At 39.1% G+C, this 25684-nt stretch overlaps 1 protein-coding gene across 1 annotated transcript in view; it reads right to left on the reverse strand.

The window, feature by feature from the left end:
• Window positions 1-25684, reverse strand: part of LOC136874212 (dynein axonemal heavy chain 10) — a 350423-nt gene that overhangs the window by 292514 nt on the left and 32225 nt on the right. The window contains exons 3-5 of the mRNA XM_067147852.2: window positions 17100-17117; window positions 16801-16998; window positions 16559-16703 (exon numbers count right to left, since the gene is read on the reverse strand). Coding sequence (XP_067003953.2) covers window positions 16559-16703; window positions 16801-16998; window positions 17100-17117 — 361 coding nt within the window. The remainder of the gene's footprint in view (window positions 1-16558; window positions 16704-16800; window positions 16999-17099; window positions 17118-25684) is intronic.

The following is a 25684-nucleotide window of genomic DNA, read 5'->3' on the forward strand; positions in this document are numbered from 1 at the left end:
GATCAAAAAATAAAAATCCATAAATTGTTAATACACATCCATTGCCCAAAGTTATGCACGCTGTATAGAAGTTTGTATAATTAGTGGAATTCATTGAGAATTATGGATGTAAAAAGTTTTGACAGTTCCCCTCAGCCCACAGAACAAAACATCATTGCACAAAATATGCAAATGGAAACTAAATATTTGTTCACGTTACAAATTTATTTTTACATTTGACAGTTCTCTTCAACACTCAGAACAAAGCAGATAGAAACTTGTTGTAACATTCATTTCCAAAGTGTTTAGCTTCTTCTTAAAAAGTACATGAAGGAAACACACATAATAGCAGGTTAAAGCTGAAAAAGAAACAACTCACTTGAAACAGAATGACATGTTTCATTCTTAGAAGAACATCATCCGTTCTACCAAATCACACTTTTTTTATTTCTTATCTTTTTAAATACAAATGTTGAACAATATGCTGTCACTGGCATTAGGCCTACCATATTTTAGACTCTTGCATAAATATTTTAGGGTTGAAATATTTCCATTAGTCTGAAATAATAATAATAATAATAATAATAATAATAATAATAATAATAATAATAATAATAATAATAATAATAATAATAATAATAATCATTGATATGGGGATTTATCATGGAATGCAGAGGTAAGGGGATGAATGGCTGGACAGGGGATCACTTAGAACAAAACTTTACCTTAACAAAATTGAAAATTTTATTTCTTTCCTTTCTTAAAATCAGAGAGAGTTATTTAATGATATAACAAGAAACAGCTGAAATATTACTTGGGAATATTCATACTGAACAACAAGCTTGTCAGCTCCAATAATGCATTGGACTTAGAAGCCCTTAATGAGGTACAAGTTTTATTGGGAGAAACTCCGATTCTATAACCTACATACCTAACAGGTACATATTATAGAGGCTAACCTCAATCAAACAATCAGTTGCTATTTATAATTGCAATTACAATGGTAACCCCTAGGATGACCCCACTTCATATTGTTCATCCACAGGTTGCCCCATGGTGGACTTAATGAAAACTTACAACCAGGTAAAGCACTGTTCCTCAAGGGAGTCTAAACGTAGACATGGTTACCCTAAAACAATAAAGAATATACAGGGGCATATTACCCATTCTACTAGGCCTTAAGAAGGAAAAGAAAAGGTTACACAAAAAAGGCCATTAACAAAAGGGAAGGAGGTGAACCCCAGCACTCTTTAGAAGAATGTCCTAGAAAATACAAGACCCTAAATGGGCTTAAGGCCCAATGACACAGAGACTAATCCCATACTAAAATGGTGAGTAAACAGGAATGTTTCAAAGCCGAGAAAAATTTCCAACATTTACGGGTTGAGTGAGCACTTTATTTGTGCCTGCACCAAGGGAAGCAACAGAAAGGCAGATTCTAGTCTACGAGGAAGACGGCCACAATGCCCGTGGGAGGTCATAGCCCTGGACTTGATGGGTCCTTACTCTAGAACACCATGGGGTAAAACAGGACTCCTAGTAATCAGTGACCAACTTCACAAGATGGGTTGAGGGTTTTCTGATACCTGAAGCCACAACGGGACGCATCACCAGGCTACTACAAGATGAGGTGTTCAGCTGCTACGGTGCAGTCTGTCAGACAATGGGAGTCAGTTCTCATCGAGGAAGTGGCAGCAAATGATGAATGAATGGGAGTGTGGAGCACTGGACCACTTCTATCTTCTATCAGCAGGACATATCAGATCAGTTGGATTCAGGAGGTTAGTTAGATTGCATAGCCATAGATCTTTCCAAAGCCTTTGATAGAGTGGAACATGGAATATTATTAAAGAAATTGGAGGGAATAGGATTGGACATAAGGGTTACACGTTGGATAAAAGCATTTCTAAATTCAAGGGTTCAGAAAGTCAAAGTAGGAAATAATGTATCTCAGGAAGAGAAAGTTAGGAAGGGAATTGCACAGGGTAGTATAATCGGTCCGTTACTTTTCATAATATACGCAAATGATTTAGGGAACAATATAACATCAAAAATAAGATTGTATGCAGATGACATAATTGTTTATAGGGAAATAAACAACATTGAGGATTGTTCAGAATTACAAAGGGACCTTGAAAATATCCAACAATGGGTTGAAGAAAATAATATGAAGGTTAATGGAAGCAAATCAACTGTTACAACTTTTACAAACAGGAGCTTTAAAACTGAATTTGAATATACTTTGAATGAAGTAGTTATCCCAAAAGATGGCAAGTGCAAATACTTAGGTGTGAGATTTGAAAGTAATTTGCACTGGAAGGGTCATATTGATGACATTGTTGGGAAAGCATACAGATCATTACATGTCATAATGAGGCTACTTAAAGGATGCAACAAAGAATTAAAAGAAAAAAGTTACTTGAGTATGGTTCGTCCATTATTGGAATATGCAAACAACCCAAGGGCAAATCCAACGGAACGACAGAACCAGGAACTGAAAAGGATGCTACGAGTCCACCTGATAGACAAAGAACTTCAACTGTAGGACCATCAGATACCGCATTCACTCTTTGCCTTGCGACGATGTATCAACCATGTCACTGGCTATTCCCAAGCAGAGCTGTTTCTTGGTCGACAGCTGTACGGCACTGGGGATTGGGAGATTCATCTACCATCCACTTTTGGTCAAGATGATGCAGCTGTATCCCTGGCAGAGTGTCAGCAGCAACAGCACATCAAAGAGAAGCAAGGTTTAGCCGAGAAGAGATCTCTTACCCAGGCCAATGCTCAAGATGTTGAAGAGACCCAGATCTTCCTTCCAGGCCAACAAGTATTGCGATGTAACCACCCAGTCAGTAATAAGATTGAAGGTTGTAACGCAGGTCTCGCACTTAAGTGGGTTGGTCCCATCAAGGTGGATAAGCAGCTGGGCCATGGGGTCTACTTACTAAAGACCAACCATCCTGTCAAGGTCCATGCATAGGAGTTGCGGCGAGTCACCCAACCGCTGCGCATACAGAGTAAGCCTGGTACTACCATGGGTCCACCTGGAGGAGAGGCTACTGATGACACAGCTCAGTCTGGTCATGAGGAGAATGCATTGACTGTCATCAAAGAAGAGGGTGGCAGCAAGGCAACCCTGACCCCCGACATGGCACGGTCCGGTTAAGAAGAGGAGAGCACATTCAGCGACGTCGAGGAAGAGAGAAGATACAATCTACGACCAAGGCACAGTCGACGAGTGTGACAGACTGTGGAAATTGTTTCAAGTTATAAGGGGGATATTGACGCAAGTGTGATAGACTGATATAACATGAAAACAATATTCTCTTACCCATGGGTAAATAATGCAAGTTTGAGCTCGAATTATTATTATTATTATTATTATTATTATTATTATTATTATTAATGGTTCATGTTTGTGGGTTACTGTAGTCACGTCCTAGTTCGTGAACCATGGGCAACGGCTGAGTGGCCTAGTAAGTGGTCCTGAGAGTCGGGATACCAGTTGCTATGGAATGGGAGTGGGCATCTCGGACATATTCTGAGTCGTGGCCCTCCTTGTGCTCAGGCGGCTAGGACTATACAATTCACCGGTGGTCCATAACCTGTTACAGGAGAGATCCTCACTTGGACTATGTGCAAGTAGGGCAGCATCCTGCTTCATGAATTTACCGAGCTCAGAACACTTTAAGCAAGCCTCAGACCTATGGGAGTAAAAGAGTCCCCCTCCCATTTCACAGGTGAGGGACTCCTTGGAAACAACATGGCGATCGAAATGGAATTCGATGGGGAGCTATCAATATTAATGGGGCTTATGGAAGAAAGAAGGTAGAACTGGCTGAGTCAGCGAAGAGGATGCATCTGGATGTGCTAGGAGTAAGACATATTCGGGTAAGGGGAGATAATGAGGAAGAGATAGGAGATTATAAAGTGTTAGGTGTTAGAAAGGGAAGGGCAGAGTCTGGGGTAGGGCGTTTTATCAGGAATACCATTGCACGCAGCATAGTTTCTGTTAGGCATGTAAATGAGCGAATGATGTGGGTAGATTTGTCAGTGGGAGGAATTAGGACAAGAATTGTGTCTGTGTATTCACCATGTGAGGGTGCAGATGAGGATGAAGTTGACAAGTTTTATGAAGCATTGAGTGACATCGTGGTCAGGGTCAACAGCAAGGATAGAATAGTGCTCATGGGCGATTTCAATGCGAGAGTTGGGAATAGAACTGAAGGATATGAAAGGGTAATTGGTAAATGTGGGGAAGATATGGAAGCTAATGGGAATGGGAAGCGTTTGCTGGACTTCTCTGCTAGTATGGGTTTAGCTGTTATGAATACATTCTTCAAGCATAAGGCTATTCACCGCTACACATGGGAGGCTAGGGGTACCAGATCCATAATAGACTATATCTTAACAGACTTTGAATTCAGGAAATCTGTTAGGAATGTATGAGTTTTTCGTGGATTTTTCGATGATACAGACCACTATCTGATCTGTAGTGAACTAAGTATCTCTAGGCCTAGGGTAGAGAAAGTGAAATCTGTCTGCAAACGAATAAGGGTAGAAAGTCTCCAGGACGAGGAAATTAGACAGAAGTACATGGATATGATTAGTGAGAATTTTCGAACAGTAGACAGTAAGCAGGTTCAGGATATAGAAAGTGAATGGGTGGCATACAGTGATGTTGTAACAGAAACAGCAAGGGAATGCCTAGGAACAACTGTGTGTAAAGATGGGAAAAGGCGAACATCTTGGTGGAATGATGAAGTGAGAGCAGCCTGTAAACGTAAAAAGAAGGCTTATCAGAAATGGCTCCAAACAAGGGCCAAGGCAGACAGGGATATGTACGTAGATGAAAGAAACAGAGCGAAACAGATAGTTGTTGAATCCAAAAAGAAGTCATGGGAAGATTTTGGTAATAACCTGGAAAGGCTAGGTCAAGCAGCAGGGAAACCTTCCTGGACAGTAATAAAGAATCTTAGGAAGGGAGGGAAAAAGGAAATGAACAGAGTTTTGAGTAATTCAGCTGAACTCATAATAGATCCCAGGGAATCACTTCAAAAGTGGAGGGAATATTTTGAACATCTTCTCAATGTAAAAGGAAATCGTCCTGGTGGTGTTGCAAACAGCCAAGCTCATGGGGAGGAGGAAAATGATGTTGGTGAAATTATGCTTGAGGAAGTGGAAAGGATAGTAAATAAACTCCATTGTCATAAGGCAGCAGGAATAGATGAAATTAGACCTGAAATGGTGAAGTATAGTGGGAAGGCAGGAATGAAATGGCTTCATAGAGTAGTAAAATTAGCGTGGAGTGTTGGTAAGGTACCTTCAGATTGGGCAAAAGCAGTAATTGCACCTATCTATAAGCAAGGGAACAGGAAGGATTGCAACAACTATCGAGGTATCTCATTGATTAGTATACCAGGCAAAGTATTCACTGGCATCTTAGAAGGGAGGGTGCGATCAGTCGTTGAGAGGAAGTTGGATGAAAACCAGTGTGGTTTCAGACCACAGAGAGGCTGTCAGGATCAGATTTTCAGTATGCGCCAGGTAATTGAAAAATGCTACGAGAGGAATAGGCAGTTGTGTTTATGTTTCATAGATATAGAGAAAGCATATGACAGGGTTCCAAGGGAAAAGATGTTCGCCATACTGGGGGACTATGGAATTAAAGGTAGATTATTAAAATCAATCAAAGGCATTTATGTTGACAATTGGGCTTCAGTGAGAATTGATGGTAGAATGAGTTCTTGGTTCAGGGTACTTACAGGGGTTAGACAAGGCTGTAATCTTTCACCTTTGCTGTTTGTAGTTTACATGGATCATCTGCTGAAAGGTATAAAGTGGCAAGGAGGGATTCAGATAGGTGGAAATGTAGTTAGCAGTTTGGCCTATGCTGACGACTTGGTCTTAATGGCAGACTGTGCCGAAAGCCTGCAGTCTAATATCTTGGAACTTGAAAATAGGTGCAATGAGTATGGTATGAAAATTAGCCTTTCGAAGACGAAACTGATGTCAGTAGGTAAGAAATTCAACAGAACTGAATGTCAGACTGGTCATACAAAACTAGAACAGGTCGATAATTTCAAGTATTTAGGTTGTGTGTTCTCCCAGGATGGTAATATAGTAAGTGAGATTGAATCAAGGTGTAGTAAATCTAATGCAGTGAGCTCGCAGTTGCGATCAGCAGTATTGTGTAAGAAGGAAGTCAGCTCCCAGACGAAACTATCTTTACACCGGTCTGTTTTCAGACCAACTTTGCTTTACGGCAGCGAAAGCTGGGTGGACTCACGATACCTTATTCATAAGTTAGAAGTAACAGACATGAAAGTAGCAAGAATGATTGCGGGTACAAACAGGTGGGAACAATGGCAGGAGGGTACTAAGAATGAGGAGATAAAAGGCTAATTTAGGAATGAACTCTATGGATGAAGCTGTACGCATAAACCGGCTTTGGTGGTGGGGTCATGTGAGGCGAATGGAGGAGGATAGGTTACCTAGGAGAATAATGGACTCTGTTATGGAGGGTAAGAGAAGTAGAGGGAGACCAAGATGGTTAGACTCGGTTTCTAACAATTTAAAGATAAGAGGTATAGAACTAAATGAGGCCACAACACTAGTTGCAAATCGAGGATTGTGGCGACATTTAGTAAATTCTCAGGGGCTTGCAGACTGAACGCTGAAAGGCATAACAGTCTATAATGATAATGTATGTATGTAATGTTATTATTATTATTATTATTATTATTATTATTTGTGATGTACATCCACTTATTAGTATAATTAATAGTTTACGATCGCATTATTTGTGAGGTTATGTCATGAAACATTTGCTGTAAATAGATATTTATATGGGATTAGTTAACGTAGGAACCTGTAATTAATATCATATAACTTATTATTGCCTGTATATATGATTTTTAATCCACTACATAATTGTGAAACATGCTATAACATCCAGAATGGTACTCGGTAGATGAGAACTCTGTAAAATATTTTGTACATTTTATCTGGGTCTAAAGCACTCTAGAATTTTCAAGAAAATGTATCCTTCCTGAAGCCTGGCCAGGCACCTATATAAAGAGGTGGTCTTGATGGTAGAGATGAGTTATTGTTTAGTTGGAGTTATGGTTTTACAGAAGTTATACTTGTGAACTCGTGTTGTTGAACTGACATGCTGTAGGACAGTCAACTCTTTCAACTGTGTTTTAAGGTTGCAATCTCCATTTGGCGTGTGCTTAATGATGGGCAGTTGTTTAAATGGCAGTTTGTTGATATGTGTATTTTGTTTGTGACAGCAGGGATTAAGGTTATGTGTACGTTTATGTGAAGTTAAGGTGAAGTAAATAAGTGTACCAACTGACAGCATTTTGTGTGCGTCTTTGTGGATACATCACTTTTAAATGAAGGGGAGGAGTCAGTTATTTCCATTATATTTGAAAACCAAGAACCGCAAGACTGTGAGAGTGCATACTTGGTGGGCAGTGCGCTCAGCAGTGAGTAACACTGCTACTCAATTTCATGCACTGTAATAAGTCAAAGTTTGTCTCATGCTTGTATTTAATGTGAAATGTTTATATTGTGACTGTTGTTAGTGAATTTACACAAATTATAATGGTAACGGTTGTGTGTCCTTCGCGCTCCTAGCTCTGCACCATCCAGCACCGCGCATGCCGCAGCTTGGATTATGCGAGACTCTACGAGACGACTCCAGTGCGCTTGCTTGTGACGTCAGTCTGCACTATAAAAGGAGCACCTGGCAGCCACTTAGTAGGACTCCCCAGTGTCCAGCACCAGATTACACTGAATGTCAAACATGGAGGTTATCCCTCTTAAACATGTGTCTCTGCCAGGTGGACTGAATTCTGGTTGTATGAGGTTTCACCTCGGGCCACTGCCTCAGTTCCCGTTCCTGCAGCCACGTCGAGCCCCGATGCGTGTATTCTACACATCCTCAGTCCTCACTCAGGCTCCGACACCTACATTAGATTCTCTAATTGTGAATATTCATGTCATTTCATGACAAGCCAATAGAAATAACTGCATAATGTTAGTAGGAACTTTCATGGCAAGTTACGCTTATAAAACCGATAGTTTTCGACTATCATGAACTCTACCTTTTTACAAACTATCTCATCAAGATAGCTTCGAGTGTACATAAAGTTAATGTGTATAAAGTGTACATTTCTACAGACTCTCAGTCTACTATCAAGATTAATTACTTGCAAATTTACTCAGCTTCAAGACAAATTTAAGTTAAATTCATGTATATATTGTATAAAGTCATATTGAAGCAATAAATTTATGTTGTGTTCCAGTATACCTTATCTTGTATACAACAGTAACCACTGATCAGATACTTTCGTAGTTGGGAGAATCGATGGAGGAAGAGGACCTTGATGCAAGTGTAACAGACTGATATAACTTGAAAACAATATTCCTTAACCCATGGGTAAATAATGCAACTATCAAGCTTGAACTATTATTATTATTATTATTATTATTATTATTATTATTATTATTATTATTATTATTATTATTATTATTCACATAGGTATGTCATATGTTCGGACAATACAGTTGTATTATTTGTGAGGTTATATCATGAAACATGTGCTGTATATATATACACAGGATGAAGCGTAATTCGCGCACTCGGGCGTCGCAGCGCGACTCCTCACATGCCAGCAATAAAAAAATATCTCTTACAAAATTTCATCTTGCGAGTATATCTGGCAGAAAAACGACGTTGAAGATTAACAATCTTGCAACACTGTAACCACATGTAGGGTAACTACCTCTGTCAGCAGGCATTACTCGTATTGTACAGTTGGTGCAATGGATAGAGTTTTGGGTTAGCATGCAGGAGGTCGACTGGTCGATCCTGGGTTGAGGCGTATGTTTTTTATTTCGTAAATGTAGTCCAGGTGGTATGGTATCTGGCATCTTAATCGTCAACAGCGATTGCAGTGGGTCCTCTAGAAACCATTTGCACTTACATACTACGATCCTAGAAATGAACGAACAATCGTTTTCATTGGTCAGCTTTGAAAGGCGCCCTGTCCACGTCGTGGGTGTGAATTTATTCGCACCACTTCAACTACTAGATGTGAAACCTGTTTTCTTTGTACCCTCCTCCAATGGTCCCATAGATTAGTCATCATCATCATCATCATCATCATCTGTTTACCCTCCAGGTTCGGTTTTTCCCTTGGACCTAGCGAGGGATCCCACCTCTACCGCCTCAAGGCAGTGTCCTGGAACTTCAGACTCTTGGTCGGGGGATACAACTGGGGAGTATGACCAGTGCCTCGCCCAAGCGGCCGCCTCACCTACTATGCTGAACAGGGGCCTTGTGGACGGATGGGAAGATTGGAAGGGATAGGCAAGGAAGAGGGAAGGAAGCGGCCGTGGCCTTGCGTTAGGTACCATCCCGGCATTCGCCTGGAGGAGAAGTGGGAAACCACGGAAAACAACTTCCAGGATGGCTGAGGTGGGAATCGAACCCACCTCTACTCAGCTGACCTCCCGAGGCTGAGTGGACCCCGTTCCAGCCCTCGTACCACTTTTCAAATTTCGTGGCAGAGCCGGGAATCGAACCTGGGCGTCCGGGGGTGGCAGCTAATCACGCGAACCACTACACCACAGAGGCGGACCCATAGATTAGTACCAACTATTATTCTTGCCTCGTTCAGGTCCATTACATTTCGTTAGGGCCTTACGTTACCAGTAGGCCTAGCAACGTGCTCTGCGAATAATGTGCAAACTCGGTTACAATTTGTATGTGTTATCACCATGGTCCCAATAATTCTGCCTTTCAACATTGCGTGTTGCGTCTGGTAACCGCATGTTGTTTAGTACGTATCTCAATGTATTATTATTATTATTATTATTATTATTATTATTATGTTGTAAATGTAGGATACATGTGACCTCAGAAACGCTGTCTTACTGTATCACAGTAGGTAATGTCATGGAAATTAACAAATAAAAAATGCGCCTCAACCCAGGATCGAACCATCGACCTCCTGCATGCCAACCAAAAACTCTACTCACTGCACCAACTGTATAGCACGACGTGGACGTGCTGACAGCGGTAGTTACCCTACATATGGTTACAGTGTTGCCAGATTGCTACTCTTTAACGTCCGTTTTCTACCGGATATATTCGCAAGACGAAATTTTGTAAGAGACATTTTTTTATTGCTGGCATGTGAGGAGTCGTGCTGCGACGCCCGAGTGCGCGAATTACGCTTCATCCTGTATATATATGAGTTTAGTTAATGCAAGAATCTGCAATTAATAGTATATAATTTGTTAGTATCTGTATATATGATGTGTAATAGCACTACATTACTGTGCAACACAATGTAACATCCAGAATAACACTAGATATGATGAGACCTTTTCTTTCAGTTGTAACTATGTTAGGCACTGGCCAGGCAACCTTTATAAGAGGCTGTCTTGATGGTGGAGTGGAGTTATGGTCTAACAAGAGTTGTACTTGTGAACTCCAGTTGTATTTAAGCCAACATGCTAGTGGCAGTCAGCAGTCAACTGTTCAAGATGGCAGTCATAATATTCTAGTAGTAGTTTGTTTGTGACGACAGTTGATTAGGTTATGCGTGTTTAATGTATCAATAATTAACTGTGAATAACAATCCATGTACGCAAGTGACAGCATTCTGTGTGCATCTTTGTGGATTCATCAACTTGAACACGAAAGTGATGGTAATGAAACAGATAAGATTTACAAAAGTGATTATAACACTGAAATATACTGTCTGCAAGTTCTGAGGAACAACAGGCACTTTCATTGATTGAAGACTGTATTCCACTTGCGTTAGGAAAGAACGGAATTACCAACTGGGGCGTCCATGCTCCCGCTACAAATGTCTGAACCTGGAAACATAATTTGCAAACAGTGTTCCAAGAAAAGTGCTGAAAGCAACAGAAGTGATGAGTGAGTGTAAAATGTTTGTTTCCTATTACGCATTCACATTATTTAGTTCATACTCCTATTTCAAATTTGTTTAAATCTAACCCCTCAGCGCCAACCTCTATACGTGGTGTAGACCCTCTTTTCTTCCGTAGCCACCAACCTCTATTCATTGGGAAGGGTGTGAAGGAGTGGAACAGTTTACCCAGGGGTAGTGTTTGATTCTTTTCCAAAATCTGTACAGATATTCACAACGAGAATAAACAGCAACAGAGAAAATAAAAGAAGTGTTAGAGGGCATTCGACCAGTGCAGGTTATTGAAAATTTAAAAAAATGTGCGTGAATAAATTAATTCCATCCCCTGGTCTAAGGAGTTTGGACAGCCAAAGTAGGGGACTGCCTGTAACGGTGAAGTACAGCGGGGACTTCGAGGGCCCTGGGACCGCTACAGTAGCTGTGAAGGCCCTTCAGAAACTCTGAAAAGTGGTGGCAAAAGGGACTTTGGTTAAGACACAGCAGGTCGTTATGCTACTTAGGTTCCAGAATGGGTAAAAAAAAAAAAGTAAATAAGTGCAATGTAAAGTATAATCCTATACCAGTTGTATAGTATAATTTGAAGTAATTCCACATACTGTATATCAGTTGACTATATTTGTAAGTAGTACAGTAGATATTACAAGTAGAATTTTGTAAACAATATAAACTTATTAAGGATAAGCTGTTTAATAGAAAAAATTGTTAGCGTAAATTCTATAATATTGTATTATAGGAAAACTTTCTTCTCTTGTTAATTTAATATTTAGTACTTGACAATAATGTATTTTAGTGTACTATTTGCCAGCGAGGTAGACACCTCATTTGTAAATAAAGAGATTTGACTTGGTATAGACCCATACATTGTTTCACATTTGCGGCTATAGCGTGAAGAGTTTTGGAGTTATGGATATGCAAATTGTTTTGTTTTCAAGAAGACATTTTCAGCTTTATCAGTATTGTAAATAAGAATTGAAAATCATTAAAATGTAGTTGTTTTTGCAAGGATAAGTATTTGATTCTGAAGATGATAGGGATCAGATACCGAGAACGAAGAATTATCTACAATCTGTATAAAAATAAGTCTGCAGTGATAAGAATCGAGGGCTTTGAAAAAGAAGCAGCAATCCAGAAAGGAGTCAGGCAAGGCTGCAGTTTGTCCCCTCTCCTTTTCATTGTTTACATAGAACAGGCAGTAAAGGAAATCAAAGAGAAATTTGGAAAGGGAATCACAGTCCAAGGAGAGGAAATCAAAACCTGGAGATTTGCCGATGATATTGTTATTTTATCTGAGACTGCAGAAGATCTCGAGAAGCTGCTGAATGGTATGGACGAAGTCTTGGGTAAGGAGTACAAGATGAAAATAAATAAGTCCAACACAAAAGTAATGGAGTACAGTTGAACGAAGGCAGGTGATGTAGGAAATATTAGATTGGGAAATGAAGTCTTAAAGGAAGTAGATGAATATTGTTACTTGGGTAGTAAAATAACTAACGATGGCAGAAGTAAGGAGGACATAAAATGCAGACTAGCACAAGCAAGGAAGAGCTTTCTTAAGAAAAGAAATTTGCTCACTTCAAACATTGATATCGGAATTAGAAAGATGTTTTTGAAGACTTTCGTTTGGAGCGTGGCATTGTATGGAAGTGAAACATGGACGATAACTAGCTCAGAAAGAAAGAGAATAGGAGCTTTTGAAATGTGGTGTTACAAAAGAATGCTGAATGTGAGATGGATAGATCGAATCACGAATGAAGAGATACTGAATCGAATTGGTGAGAGGAGATCGATTTGGCTAAATTTGACGAGAAGAAGAGATAGAATGATAGGACACATCTTAAGACACCCAGGACTTGTTCAGTTGGTTTTTGAAGGAATTGTGGGTGGTAAGAACGGTAGGGGTAGACCAAGGTATGAATATGACAAGCAGATTAGAGCAGATGTAGGATGCAGTAGTTACGTAGAAATGAAAAGGTTAGCACAGGATAGGGTGGCATGGAGAGCTGCTTCAAACCAGTCTATGGACTGATGACCCAAACACCCAACAAATATTTGTCACCTAAGTCTGAGCACTAATCTCTGCTTCTTTTAAGTCTGTTTGCTTCATTCCTTCCCACAGAATAAAATAAAGAAATGATGATCTGAGTAGTTTGTCTTTTCACGTGATGTTCTTTGCTCTATTTTTACATTGAGAGTATGGTTTATTCATTGCATATGTCTTTATTTCCCAGCTTGTTATATTTTCGTAACTCTCCACGAGCGCTCTGTGTAGGCATGAGTAGGTGCTGCTTTCTGTCATACGATATGAGAACCAGTTATGCGTGTTACACATCTCGTTTGAAAGAATGTCTTGACCTTTTATCTGTAATATATGTATCTAGTTGGTTTCTTTTGCCATAAATGTTATTCCCCTCATTCAGTTTCATCCTGCTGCTTTCGGTCTCGCTGCAGCTTCATCAGTCTGTATGACGCGCCGCGCTCAATGGCTAGATCCAGCCGTGGTTTGACTGATAGTAACGTGCTTGAAATATTGTATAATTCAGATTAAAGTTTAGTCAGAAATAGTAGTGGCAGTATGAGTAGCAGTGATAATGAAATAGATGATGTGGCTGTGGCGGATCCAGTGGTAAATGATGAGAGTGACGATGAGGAGGAACCAGTACTTGGAAATTTTGTGTAGGAGACTATGGATAATTATACAGCTCAGAGGGAAGTTTTCAACAGTGAATTTGGATTCCTAAATTCTCTAATAATATTCAGACAAGTCACAGGGACAAACATTGAGCAGTTCTTCTTCTTCTTCTTCTTCTTCTTCTTCTTCTTTGTTTAGGCCTACGATAGACCATGTGGTTCTTAACTCTGGTGAGCTCTTTTCTTCCTCTTAGCCCAGTATTCTTTCATTCTAGTGCTATGGATGTCTTTTGTTTCTTGAGTCCATTTCACTCCTACTCCTGGACACAGTGATTTAGTTGTTAGTGACTGGAGAGAGTCAGATGTCTTGACTAACTTTCTGAATTTATCTCGGTTGTAAATGTCAATGTGATCAATGTTTAGGTATTGTAGGTCTTTCCACACTAAATTCGTCCATTTGGTATTTGTCACTTTCCCTCTAGATACAGTGTTGAAGACTCTTGAAGTGAGTCTCTGGCTGTCCATCCTGACTACATGACCACAGAAGATTAGTCTTCTCTTCCTCATAGCTGTCGTAATGCTCTCTATTTTATTGTACAGTTCCTTGTTGTGCCTGATTCTGTAGCCATCTCCTTCTTTAATGGGACCCATAATCCTTCTGAGGATCTTTTGCTCTTTCAGTTCTAGTTTTCTGAGTTGTCCTTTCTGGGTCATGTTTAGGCATTCTGAGGCGTACAGTACAGACGGTCTTACTATGGTGTTGTAGTGTCTAAGTTTAAGATTCAAGGAGAGGGATTTAGACTTGTATATGTTCTTACAAAGATGATAAGCTCTTTCTAATTTAGTGCATCTACTCTTCATTGCAAGATCCTCATTAACATTTGGGGTTATCCATTCTCCAAGATATTTGAATGAGTTGGCCTTGTGTATTATTTTGTCCCCCAAAGAAATGAAGTTGGGTGCTTCTTTGATGTTGGTCAGAAATTCTGTTTTATTGACAGCGATCTTTAGCCCTGCTTTAGCTGCTATGCGTTATAGGGAGGATAGCTGGTACATAGCTTCTTCCATACTGAAGCTAAGAGTGTAAGGTAACTGTTAACTTGTCTTTTTTGTAGCCGATTTTTAATCCAGAGTTGTCAACTAGTCTGTTCGTCCATTCCCGAATGACCTTCTCCAGCAGACAGTTAAACAGGATAGGGGACAAACCATCAACCTGTCTAACACCTGTTTTGATCTCAAAGCTTTTTGATAATACCCCTCCGAATTTGACTTTGGACATGGTGTTCGTTAGAGTAGCCTTCACAAGATTCAAAGTCTTCTTATCCAGTCCCATTTCAGTCAACGTCTCAAAGAGGGACTGTCGGTCTACCGAGTCATAAGCCTTCTGGAAGTCAATGAAAATTGCTACATATGGTGAGGTGCTGAGGTTTTTGTAGGTAAAGATAGTTTTGAGGTTCAGAATCTGTTCTGTGCATGATCTTGACTTCCTAAATCCAGCTTGGTACTGTCCTATGCAGGAATCTAATTGTGCCTCCACTCTTTTAAGCAATGCTTTGGAGAAGATTTTGTACGTCACTGATAGGAGAGAGACCCCTCTATAGTTGTTAGGGTCTAACTTGTCTCCTTTCTTGTGCAGTGGGTGGATGATAGCTGAAGTCCAGTCCCTTGGTAGTGTTTCTGTTGTCCAGATGTCAGTTATGATTCTAAGGATACTGTCAATTGACTCTTCATCTGCATGTTTCCATAATTCTGCAAACATTGAGCAGTTATCTTATCAGGTTCAGCTGGCAGTAGGTTTGTTTACAAAATATGCTCACTCGGGCGGGGAGCGAAATATTCAAGGCCGGCGCACATCAGATAATACAGTTCCAAGGTTGGAGGAAAGACATTTTATCAGGAAATTGGCCTCCAAGAGTGAGAAATCCAAACCTCAGAGACGTTGTATTGTGCGTGTGTTCAAAACACAGCGAAAAGAAGACATCGGTGTACTGCTCCCAGGAGTGTGACTTGGGTCTCCGACTCGAAGACTGCTTCGAACTCTATCGAACGAATATAAATTACTAAGGTAATGTGAAACAATTATGTAATTATCTACATGAACATAGTTGTATCATGAGGAATTCCAAATTTCATGAATATCCGGCTACTCTAATACTTGTAGTTCGCTTTAAATGAATTAATATATTTCAGTCGTGCGTAGTTTAAATCTCATCCGGCCGTGGGGTAGGTAGCTCTTTAAATGGCTGCGACGCTGAGGGGTTAGGCACTGGATTTCCTAAATGTTGATTGTCTACCCCTTAGTCCTGTTTCTTGATACGGGGTCGGGGATTAGGTAAGATGGATTTATATCACATGTTTTACGGCTGGATGCCCTTCCTAATGCCAACCTAAGTTGAGAGGATAATGACGATGAAATTAATGATGGTGAATGAAACTGAGTAATGAGGTTAAAGGAATCAGCTGTGGCCTCTGAATAGGAACTGTCGTGGTATTTGCAGAAAGAGTAATCAGGAAACCTCTGAAAACCATTCTTAGGACAGCCGAAGGTAGAGTTCGAACCCTCGCATCTCCCAAATGCAGAGCTTTCCTCCATGGCCAGAGCGCGTTAACACGCATGGCCACTCCACTCCCTTGTGTTCCTAAATAAATAACTTTCACAAGTTGATGTGTTAAAAATACCACCATCTTTATATGGGCATATTTTGGCCTTTCAACATAAAGGTGCACATAAAGACCTAAGAGCAATGCCGGGTTAACAAGAAACAAGATAATCTATAACAAAAACTTGAAGTTAAACACATAACAGTAACTCTTTAACTACAAAATAATACTTAAAATATCTGTCAATGTCACAATAAAGAAATCTGTAAACATTCAATCACACATAACTAACAGGTAATAAAATACCTATGAGTAAACAATAAGTGCCAGTAATACAGCTAAATCATTACAACCAATATCAATTCATTTCAGACCTCTTAGCAGTAGACCCCTTCTTCCTGTAATTATTCGAGTCAGGCGTTCTATCTCTCGGTTGTGAATTTCCAACTTTATTCGAGCTCGCTCCATCATTTCCTCAATGGATCTTACCACATTCATTGCACGCAACAAGGCTTTTCGCTGTAAAATTAAACAAAGGTGCCTTTCATTAAATTTGACACAACAGTACATGAGAGAGAAAAATTATTTAGAAATATACAAGGGAAATGACACAAACCGGCATATCATTCATGTTCTTCCTCCTTTCAAGATCAGACAGAAATTTGAAGATATAAAGCAAGAAATGTCTAGGTGTAACGACGATTTCCTTATTGCATGACTCATTAAACACATCAACATATTCCACTGCTGATGTGTGTACAAAAACCAGGAAGTGGATGATCTTTTCTTTGTCGAGTCTGGTCAGCCAACTGAACTGGAAGAGAAATTGAAGGCAAGCATTAAATACAATTCTCTGACTGAATATTCTTTGTATAAAACAAATCTACTTCCTAACCTTTGGATGAAAATACTTACTTGCTCTCGGGAAGTAACCTGAAATCAAAAAAGAAAAAAATACGTTAGACAACAAGGTGATGTAAATATTATCTCTTACAAGATGGAGTGATTCCCATTTCATGGTAAAAAATGTACAGTTCATCAAGTTACAAACAGATTATATTAAGATGCATTAATGGGAAACAATAGAAAAATATTACGATGTACGGTAAATAATTAGACTTGCAAGGTACTGTTGATTTAGTGTTATTGCAAGGTACTACAAGCATTCTGTAGATCATGACAACTGTGGATTTACTGTTGCTGCGAGGTACTACAAGCATTCTGTAGATCGTGACAACTGTGGATTTACTGTTGCTGCGAGGTACTACAAGCATTCTGTAGATCATGACAACTGTGGATTTACTATCTGCGCACTTTTTAACGATAGATTTACACCCTAGTGCTGAATCAGTCGACCTTGGCAATCTTCGAGATTTGTACTGGCAACTTTTGAAATACAAACTATGAATCGCTTATGCATCGCTGTGCGACATCTGGCGTACACTTTACGTACTAGTACTGTTGTTATTTACACAGCAAAGCTAAACTATAGAATTCACTCTAGGAATTAGATTCACATTGAGAAATGTTATATAATGTTATATAATGGTGTGTGTGACACAGTTGTTGGCTTAAGATACAAAAGCTTTAGAATATTCATATCGATCGATCATATCGATTCAATTCAGATTTCATTTCCATTCAGTTGGCAGTACTAACGGAATCAGAAGTGATCCCTCCTTGCTCCTCAAAACCGAACACAAATCTATCGCTAAAAAGTGTGCAGATAGTACTGTTGTTGCAAGGTACTGCAAGCATTCTGTAGATCATGACAACTGTGCATTTAGTGTTGTTGCAAGGTACTGCATGCATTATGTAGATCATAATAATTGTGGATTTAGTGTTGTTGCAAGTTACTGCATGCATTATGTAGATCATAATAATTGTGGATTTAGTGTTGTTGCAAGGTACTGCATGCATTATGTAGATCATAATAATTGTGGATTTAGTGTTGTTGCAAGTTACTGCATGCATTATGTAGATCATAATAATTGTGGATTTAGTGTCGTTGCAAGTTACTGCATGCATTATGTAGATCATAATAATTGTGGATTTAGTGTTGTTGCGAGGTACTACATGCATTATGTAGATCATAATATTTGTGGATTTAGTGTTGTTGCAAGGTACTGCATGCATTATGTAGATCATAATAATTGTGGATTTAGTGTTGTTGCAAGTTACTGCATGCATTATGTATAGTCCTGTGCACGTAAGGCAATACCCTAAGGGTGCAACCTTACCCTTTCTCCCTTGTAATGTTAAGGTAGCGATTTATAGTTACTTTTCTTGCTGTTGGGTATTTTGCAGTTCTTTTTCAGTGTCGGTAACCATACAGTTTAGTGACCCTACTTGCTGATACGACACCTTACATTTACCGTTAATCTGGCACGGTGGCAACGTTCAGTCGCAGTTCTAGCCTGAATTACGTATTAGCACTGCATTACTGTTAAAATCACTAGTGATACATTTGCAAGAATTTTTAAGCATATTTTCTTTCTTTGTGGGATTGTAAATCTATTTGGCTAATACCGGGTAAGTAGAATTGTGGCATGTTTGGATAATGCATTTAATAACATAATTTGTGTGAAATGATGAACACATCATTTTATTAATTACGTTTCTATTTTGTGCCATACTTAAGTACAGAATTCGATTGGGATGTAAGAAGGAAGAAAAATCTGCAAGAACTCCTCTGAAAAGGAAAGCAACGTTACGTCCTTTACAAAAATCAATTCAGAGATTGATACGAGGTATTGAAAAAGGAAGACGAGTTATCACTCGTAGTGATATGGACCTTATGACAAGGGTTTCACAATTAATTGGGGGTTAGTGTCCATTTAAATTTAAATTTTGTTTCTATAATAAGATTCTGACAGTGAGAATCAGTTGAAATGGAAAATATTTCGTTATGAACCTAACCTAACCTAAACACGTCTTGTCTCGATGTCGATACGATTTACAGATCCAGCCTTCGTGTATTCTTATTGACTTATGGCATATGTGTATGTAATATATTTGCTCATGTGTATTATTACAATGTGGTTTCTTTTCGGATTTCTAATCTGTTTACTAGGTAATATCTGCCACCTGGGCGACTGTCCTAAATGCAGATCAGTAATGATTGATTGATTCAAATCGACTGGCTTCGATCTGCATTTAAGGCAGTCAGCCAGGTGGCAGATTCCCTATCTGTTGTTTCACTGCATTCTATCAGTGGTTCTTGAATTTGACTTCACCACTTTTAAGGGGTCTGTTGGTTATGAAAAAGACCTGTAGTCATTCACTTTAGGCCAACGATTAACTTTAGAGATGCACTTCAATTATAACTTCTCCAGTGTATTTCATGTAATTTTAGTGGATATTGGTATCAGCAAATTACTTGTACTATAGGCCTATTTATTAGGTTCATTCTGAATTGACAATCTCCACCTGAATCAGGGTATAACTGACTATTGCACACCTTCTAAGCTTCCTATTTCTTATTGCTTGATATAGGTTTGGTGTTCGTAGCAGTTACATTTCTTCTAAAGTATGAAACATTAGTGTTTATAGTAATATCATTAATACACGTGATCATGGACTTCTAGTCTAGATATACCATATTGATATTAAACCACTATCAATATACTAGATATACTAATACATGATAAATTTTAGCATAGAGTAGTGTAAGTAGCAATTCATTAACTTCATCATCAGGTGACTGTTGCAATGTAATTGCTTTCACTTAAAATCAGACATCTTTTTCAATCATTCAACAAAAATAACAATTTTTGTCTGTTAATATTACTGTAGAAGGTGGTTTCATATTTTTAGGGAAAAGAAGAATTAACTTCATGCTAAAACTCAAAATTCTTACAGGTGCTGATTTGATATTTGTCAAATTTTTAAGAGAAGTCAAGATTATCATGGTGCTATGAACAGTGAGAAATCTCAGGTGTGGGTGGAAACACAATTAATCATAGGATTAAGAAATACAGGACCCTGTGTATTGTGATGGATAATGTAGCATATCACTGTAAGATTGTGGAGCATCAACCGACAATGAAATGGAGGAAGGATCAATTAGTGGTAATTATAATAGATTGAATATTTTCTACTAGTGAATTACATTTAATGTTGTTACAGAATTTTATTTTTATTTTTCCTTTAATTTATAGTCATAGTGAGGAAGAATTGGGGTGGCTCCGCCACAAAACTCAACAAAAGATGAGCTGCAAAAGATGTGTCATATGAATCAAAGTCACATAAAGAGGTACAGTAGCATCTAAACATAACTTTAGGTAGGCTAATGTTGTTTACTTTCATGAATGCATAACAATATTTCTCTTTTTTTTTTAACCAGATATATTGTTGATGAGATTTTGCACAATGAAGGCCATGCTATGAATCAGAGGAGGAAGAAGAAGAAAGCTGAGGAGTTAGCTGTACCGTTGTAAGAGCTATTCCATGAGGTTTTTCCAACTTGGGAAATAATACATTTCTAATTGCCCTGTCCTTTCGGATATAACAGCGTTACATTTGAAAATTGTAAGGAAAGAGAACAAGATATATTTAAACTTTGAGAGACACTGAATATTCTAGGTATCTGGTCCTGTCTATGTGCTCTGATCAAAATTTATCACGTTATTATGCATGCGTCTAGTTTTTTTTTTGTACAAGTTGCTTTACGTCACACCAACACAAATCGGTTTTATGGTATGATGTGACAGAAAAGGGCGAGGAGTGGGAAGGAAGTGGCCGTGCCTTAATTAAGGTACAGCCCCAGCATTTTCCTGCTATGAAAATGGGAAACCACGGAAAGCCACTTTCAGGGCTGCCTACATTGGGGTTCAAACCCACTATCTAGCAAATAGTGGATACTGGCCGCACTTAAGCAACTGCAGCTATCCAGCTTGGTGCATCTAGAATGGTGGTGCTTGAATCACCCGATAGATAAATTTACAACTACACAGTCAAAACGCGAAACTAACTCATTCCTTACCAACCTCAGTGCTCTTCTCAAATCGAATCACTACTGATCTGCATTTAGGGCAGTCACCCAGGTGGCAAATTCCCTATCTGCAGTCCAATTGCACTCATTTTTGCCTGTAGTCTCCCATGATCCACCCTATCAAATGCTATAGGCAGATCAATCGCAATACAGTCCATGTGACCTCCTGAATCCAAGATATCTGCTATACCTTGCTGGAATCCTACAAGCTGAGTTTCAGTGGAATAATTTTTCCTAAACCTGAACTGCCTTCTATCGAACCAGTTATTAATTTTGCAAACATGTCTAATATAAACAGAAAGAATGCCTTCCCAAAGCTTACATGCAATACATGTCAAACTTACTGGCCTGTAATTTTCAGCTTTATGTTTATCACCCTTATCTTTATACACAGGGGCTACTATAACAACTCTCCATTCATTTGGTAAAGCTCCTTCATGCAAACAATGATCAAATAAGTACTTCAGATATGGTACTATACCCCAAACCCTTGTCTTTAGTATATCTCCCAAAACCTTATCAATTCCAGCTGCTTTTCTAGTTTTCAACTCTTGTATCTTACTGTAAATGTCATTGTTATCATATGTAAATGTTAATACTTCTTTAGTATTAGTCACCTCCTCTAAACCAATAGAGTCTAGCCAAAAAACACCATTGTAAAAATATACAGCATCCATAACACATTTTACATGTATAAAAATACACTGTGGTGTTAAATTGAGATCTGTCGTTAATGGACTACAGTTGAAAAATCTTAATATTGTATGTAGTAACACATACAGTATAGGTTAGTGTTTGTTAAAATACAATACAATTATCAATCAATTACCTGAAAACAAGTCATAAAAAATATGTTCAGCACTTTTGCTGAAGGCTGTGGTTCCTATTAGACTGGACTAATTTCGAGGGGGAACATTTCTTCAAAGTTTTGCAAGCTGAATGTTGGGCTTGGTTTCATAAAGACATTAAAAATGACGGAGTATCATCGTTATTCCAGCATCAGCCTGGTCAGCCTGTGTGCCACCTAACTGCATGGTGAAAGAAAGATGTACCATCTGTGTTTATCATGATTTAATGCTATTCTGAAAGGAATAAATTTAATTTGATTCCCTTCAGATAATCCGCTGAATGTTCCTATCATCAGCATGAACCAGGACTTGGCGACACATTTCAAGCAATATCTGCAGTGAAGGCAAAGGTATGCATTCTAAAACTTCGAATAACAGAATAAAGGTCCTCTTGTATTGTCGTTCCAACCTTTACTATATCATTCAATGAAATATTATTAGATATTTTAGCAGATGTAACAAATACAACCCTCGTTTTGTAGGTGAGCTACTAAGCTTAAAAACTGGATGATGGGGTAGATAATAGCTTCCACCTTCATTCCCTGACCTTAACCATTTGCCCCATGGCTTCTTACTCATGAAGAAAGTTAGTACTCGTGCTTAAGTGAGGGCTGCCTACTGAAACGCAGTTCTAGTTGAGTTATTCTTGACATAGCATGATTGAAGGAGTTTCCCAGAACCTCAGGTTTCTGCTTGAGGGGTAAACGAACTATAAATCTACCTGTAGAATCCCTAGTGGTATTCTCTGTAAAGTGCCTTTCTGTGGCTCTCTCTTCTCTTGTCATGACTGGGGATGTAAGTTCTTCTATTTCCCAGAACTGCTGTAGCTGGGTGTCTAACATGTCCTGTGACTTCAAGACACATGTGATTAGAGTAAGACATTCTTCTTCCCTCTGGTGGTAGTGTCCAGCAATAATCCATCCTAGTTCAGTGTCTTTAAGAATAGGATAATCTGGTGATTGAGTTCTGCAACCAAGTTTCAATCATGAAAATAAATGTTCTGCGCCTATTAATAACTCAGTGTCACCTGGCTGGAAGAACTTGGGGTCAGCAAGCTTCAAGTCAGTGAGCAAGTTCCAGTGCTCAATCTGAATATAGAGCTAACCACTCGACCCCACCAAGTGCCAAAGCCTTTACCTTTCACCCTTCCAACGGCCTTCATGGCTTGTACGGAGATGACTTTACTTACTCCATGGCCCTATGGTCCTTTGAAGACCTTGGCCTCCTTGACCACAGCTCTCCAGTCGTCCCAATCTTCAGCATGCCTACGCAACCTCCTGACTCCACCGGTCCTCAGATCAGTCTCCACATTCCCCAGCCATCCAATTTATTCTCATTTTGACTGTAGTCACCAAGTCCAGCTCCTTATACAATAATCTTATTTTTCATTTGTTCTGATTCTCCATAAATCTCTCTCCTTCACCGGTCCAAATATCTTCCTCAGTACTTTCCTCTCCCACACATTTAATCTTCTCTCTGTGGCCTCAGTCAATACCCATACCTCACTCCCATACATAAGTACTGGTTTAATTATTGTTTTGTAGAGAGATAGTTTTAAAATTTTTATTTCTCAGAACAGGGTACAGTGCTCTGTAGGATCTGTTGGCAGCATTAATACGATTTACAATATCTGTCTGAACTTTATTTTCTGACGTTATTACTGAGCCTAGATATACTGCTTCAAAGGTGTAATCATCCACTTGGAGTTTTTCGATGTTCCTTCCACTTCTTTTCATTACCATATAGGCTATTTAGATTTAGCCTCATTTATATCTAAACCCAAGATCCAGCCACATCTTTCAGTTCCCTTAAGATAGTTGTAAGTGCCTCGTTACTCCTAGCAATTATCACCACACCATCTGCATAAGCCAAAACTTGGATCAGTTTATTGTAAATATTACCACCTGGATTAGTAGTTATTGATCTTGCAGCTTTCTCCAGCACTAAATTAAATAACACTGGTGATAAAGGATCTCCTTGCCTTAGGCCTTCATCGGTTCTGAAAGATCTTGACAGATTTCCCTGTACTTTTACCTGACTTCTGTTGTTCTCCAGGGTCATCTTAGTCGATTTTATTAACTTCTGTGGGAATTTAAAATACTTCATTGTTTCCAATAATGTCGATCTCTTTACTTTACTTTGTCTAGGCCTGTTTAAAATATATTAAAACATGTCCTAGTCGAATGATGTATTTGTATGTCTTTTCCAGAGTCATTCTCGTGGTGAAAATATGGTTCATCATCGATCTTCCAGGTCTGAAACCAACTTGGTACTCCCCTATAATTCTTTCTGCTCTACTACTAACTCTCTTTGTTACGGCTGTAGAGAGGATTTCATACACTGTACTCACTAAGGATATACCTCGATAATTCTTGCATTGCATGCGTGACCCCTTCTTATGTATAGGGCATACATATATATACTAGTGTCCATTCCTCTGGCATTTTACCTGTTTCCCATACCTTTTTAATTATCTCATGTATTCTCCTCACCAACACTTCTCCAGTTTTACCATTTCTGCAGTTATGAGGTCATTCCCTGGGGCTGTACTGTACTTCAATTGTTTTATAATTTCACTTATTTCTTCAACCAATGATGATCCCACATCATCTTCATCCTCATCGTTCCTCTCTTTCCCATCACACTCATCTCCCTTTGAAGTTTCCATACTACCTGATCCTTCTTTTTGTTCATTTATTGGTCAAATAACATTACCAGACTCATTAGCGCCCCTGTACCTTTCCTGGGTTTCCCTAATGTTGTAAGCTTGAGATACACCAAGTTGCAAGCTGAAAATATGTTTAAAATGCTCCCATCCCCTACTGCTTCTTGAAGAAAGAAGACAACATCCAAGCAAAAGGAAGGACACCGGGCTGAGTGGCTCAGACGGCTGAGGCACTGGCCTTCTGACCTCAACTTGGCAGGTTCGATGCGGGCTCGGTTTGGTGGTATTTGAAGGTACTCAAATAAATCAGTCTCATGTCCATAGATTTACTGGCATGTAAAAGAACTCCTGCAGGACAAAATTCTGCCACCTTGGCGCCTCCGAAAACCGTAAAAGTACTTAGTGGGATGTAAAGCTATCAGCATTATTATTAAAAGGGAGGACAGATATGTCCTATGCGGTACGTCATTGAACTTATAGAAATTGCAATGTATTATACAATCTAGATTCTTTCTCCCTTTCTCCTCCCCCTCCCAGTCCCTTTAATAATACAGTTTTAGTAATGTGTACATCAGAATAAAGGCAGGAAATGTTAAAAATTAATTTAAGCGAGTGAAGGAGAGAATGTATGACTAGCTCAGGTTGGTGGGTTCGAGTCCGGCGGTATTTGAAAGTGCTCAAATATGCCAGTCTCATGTCTAGATCTACCGGTACATAAAATAACTCTTGAGGATGAAATTCTGGCACCTCGGCGTATATGAAAACGATAGAAGTAGATAGTAGAACTAATATTCAATTCCGCAGTGAGCTTGAAAGCAGACCTAATTTCCGTTCACGTAGCTTGGCACATTAGTGTTCCTATACAGTGGGTTCGAGTCTGGCGGTATTTGAAAGTGCTCAAATATGCCAGTCTTATGTCTAGATGTACTGGTACGTGAAATAACTCTTGCAGGACAAAATTTTGACTGTACAGTAGAACTAATAACATTATTAT

Source organism: Anabrus simplex, chromosome 5 (genome assembly GCF_040414725.1).
Source record: "Anabrus simplex isolate iqAnaSimp1 chromosome 5, ASM4041472v1, whole genome shotgun sequence".
NCBI lineage: Eukaryota > Metazoa > Arthropoda > Insecta > Orthoptera > Tettigoniidae > Anabrus > Anabrus simplex.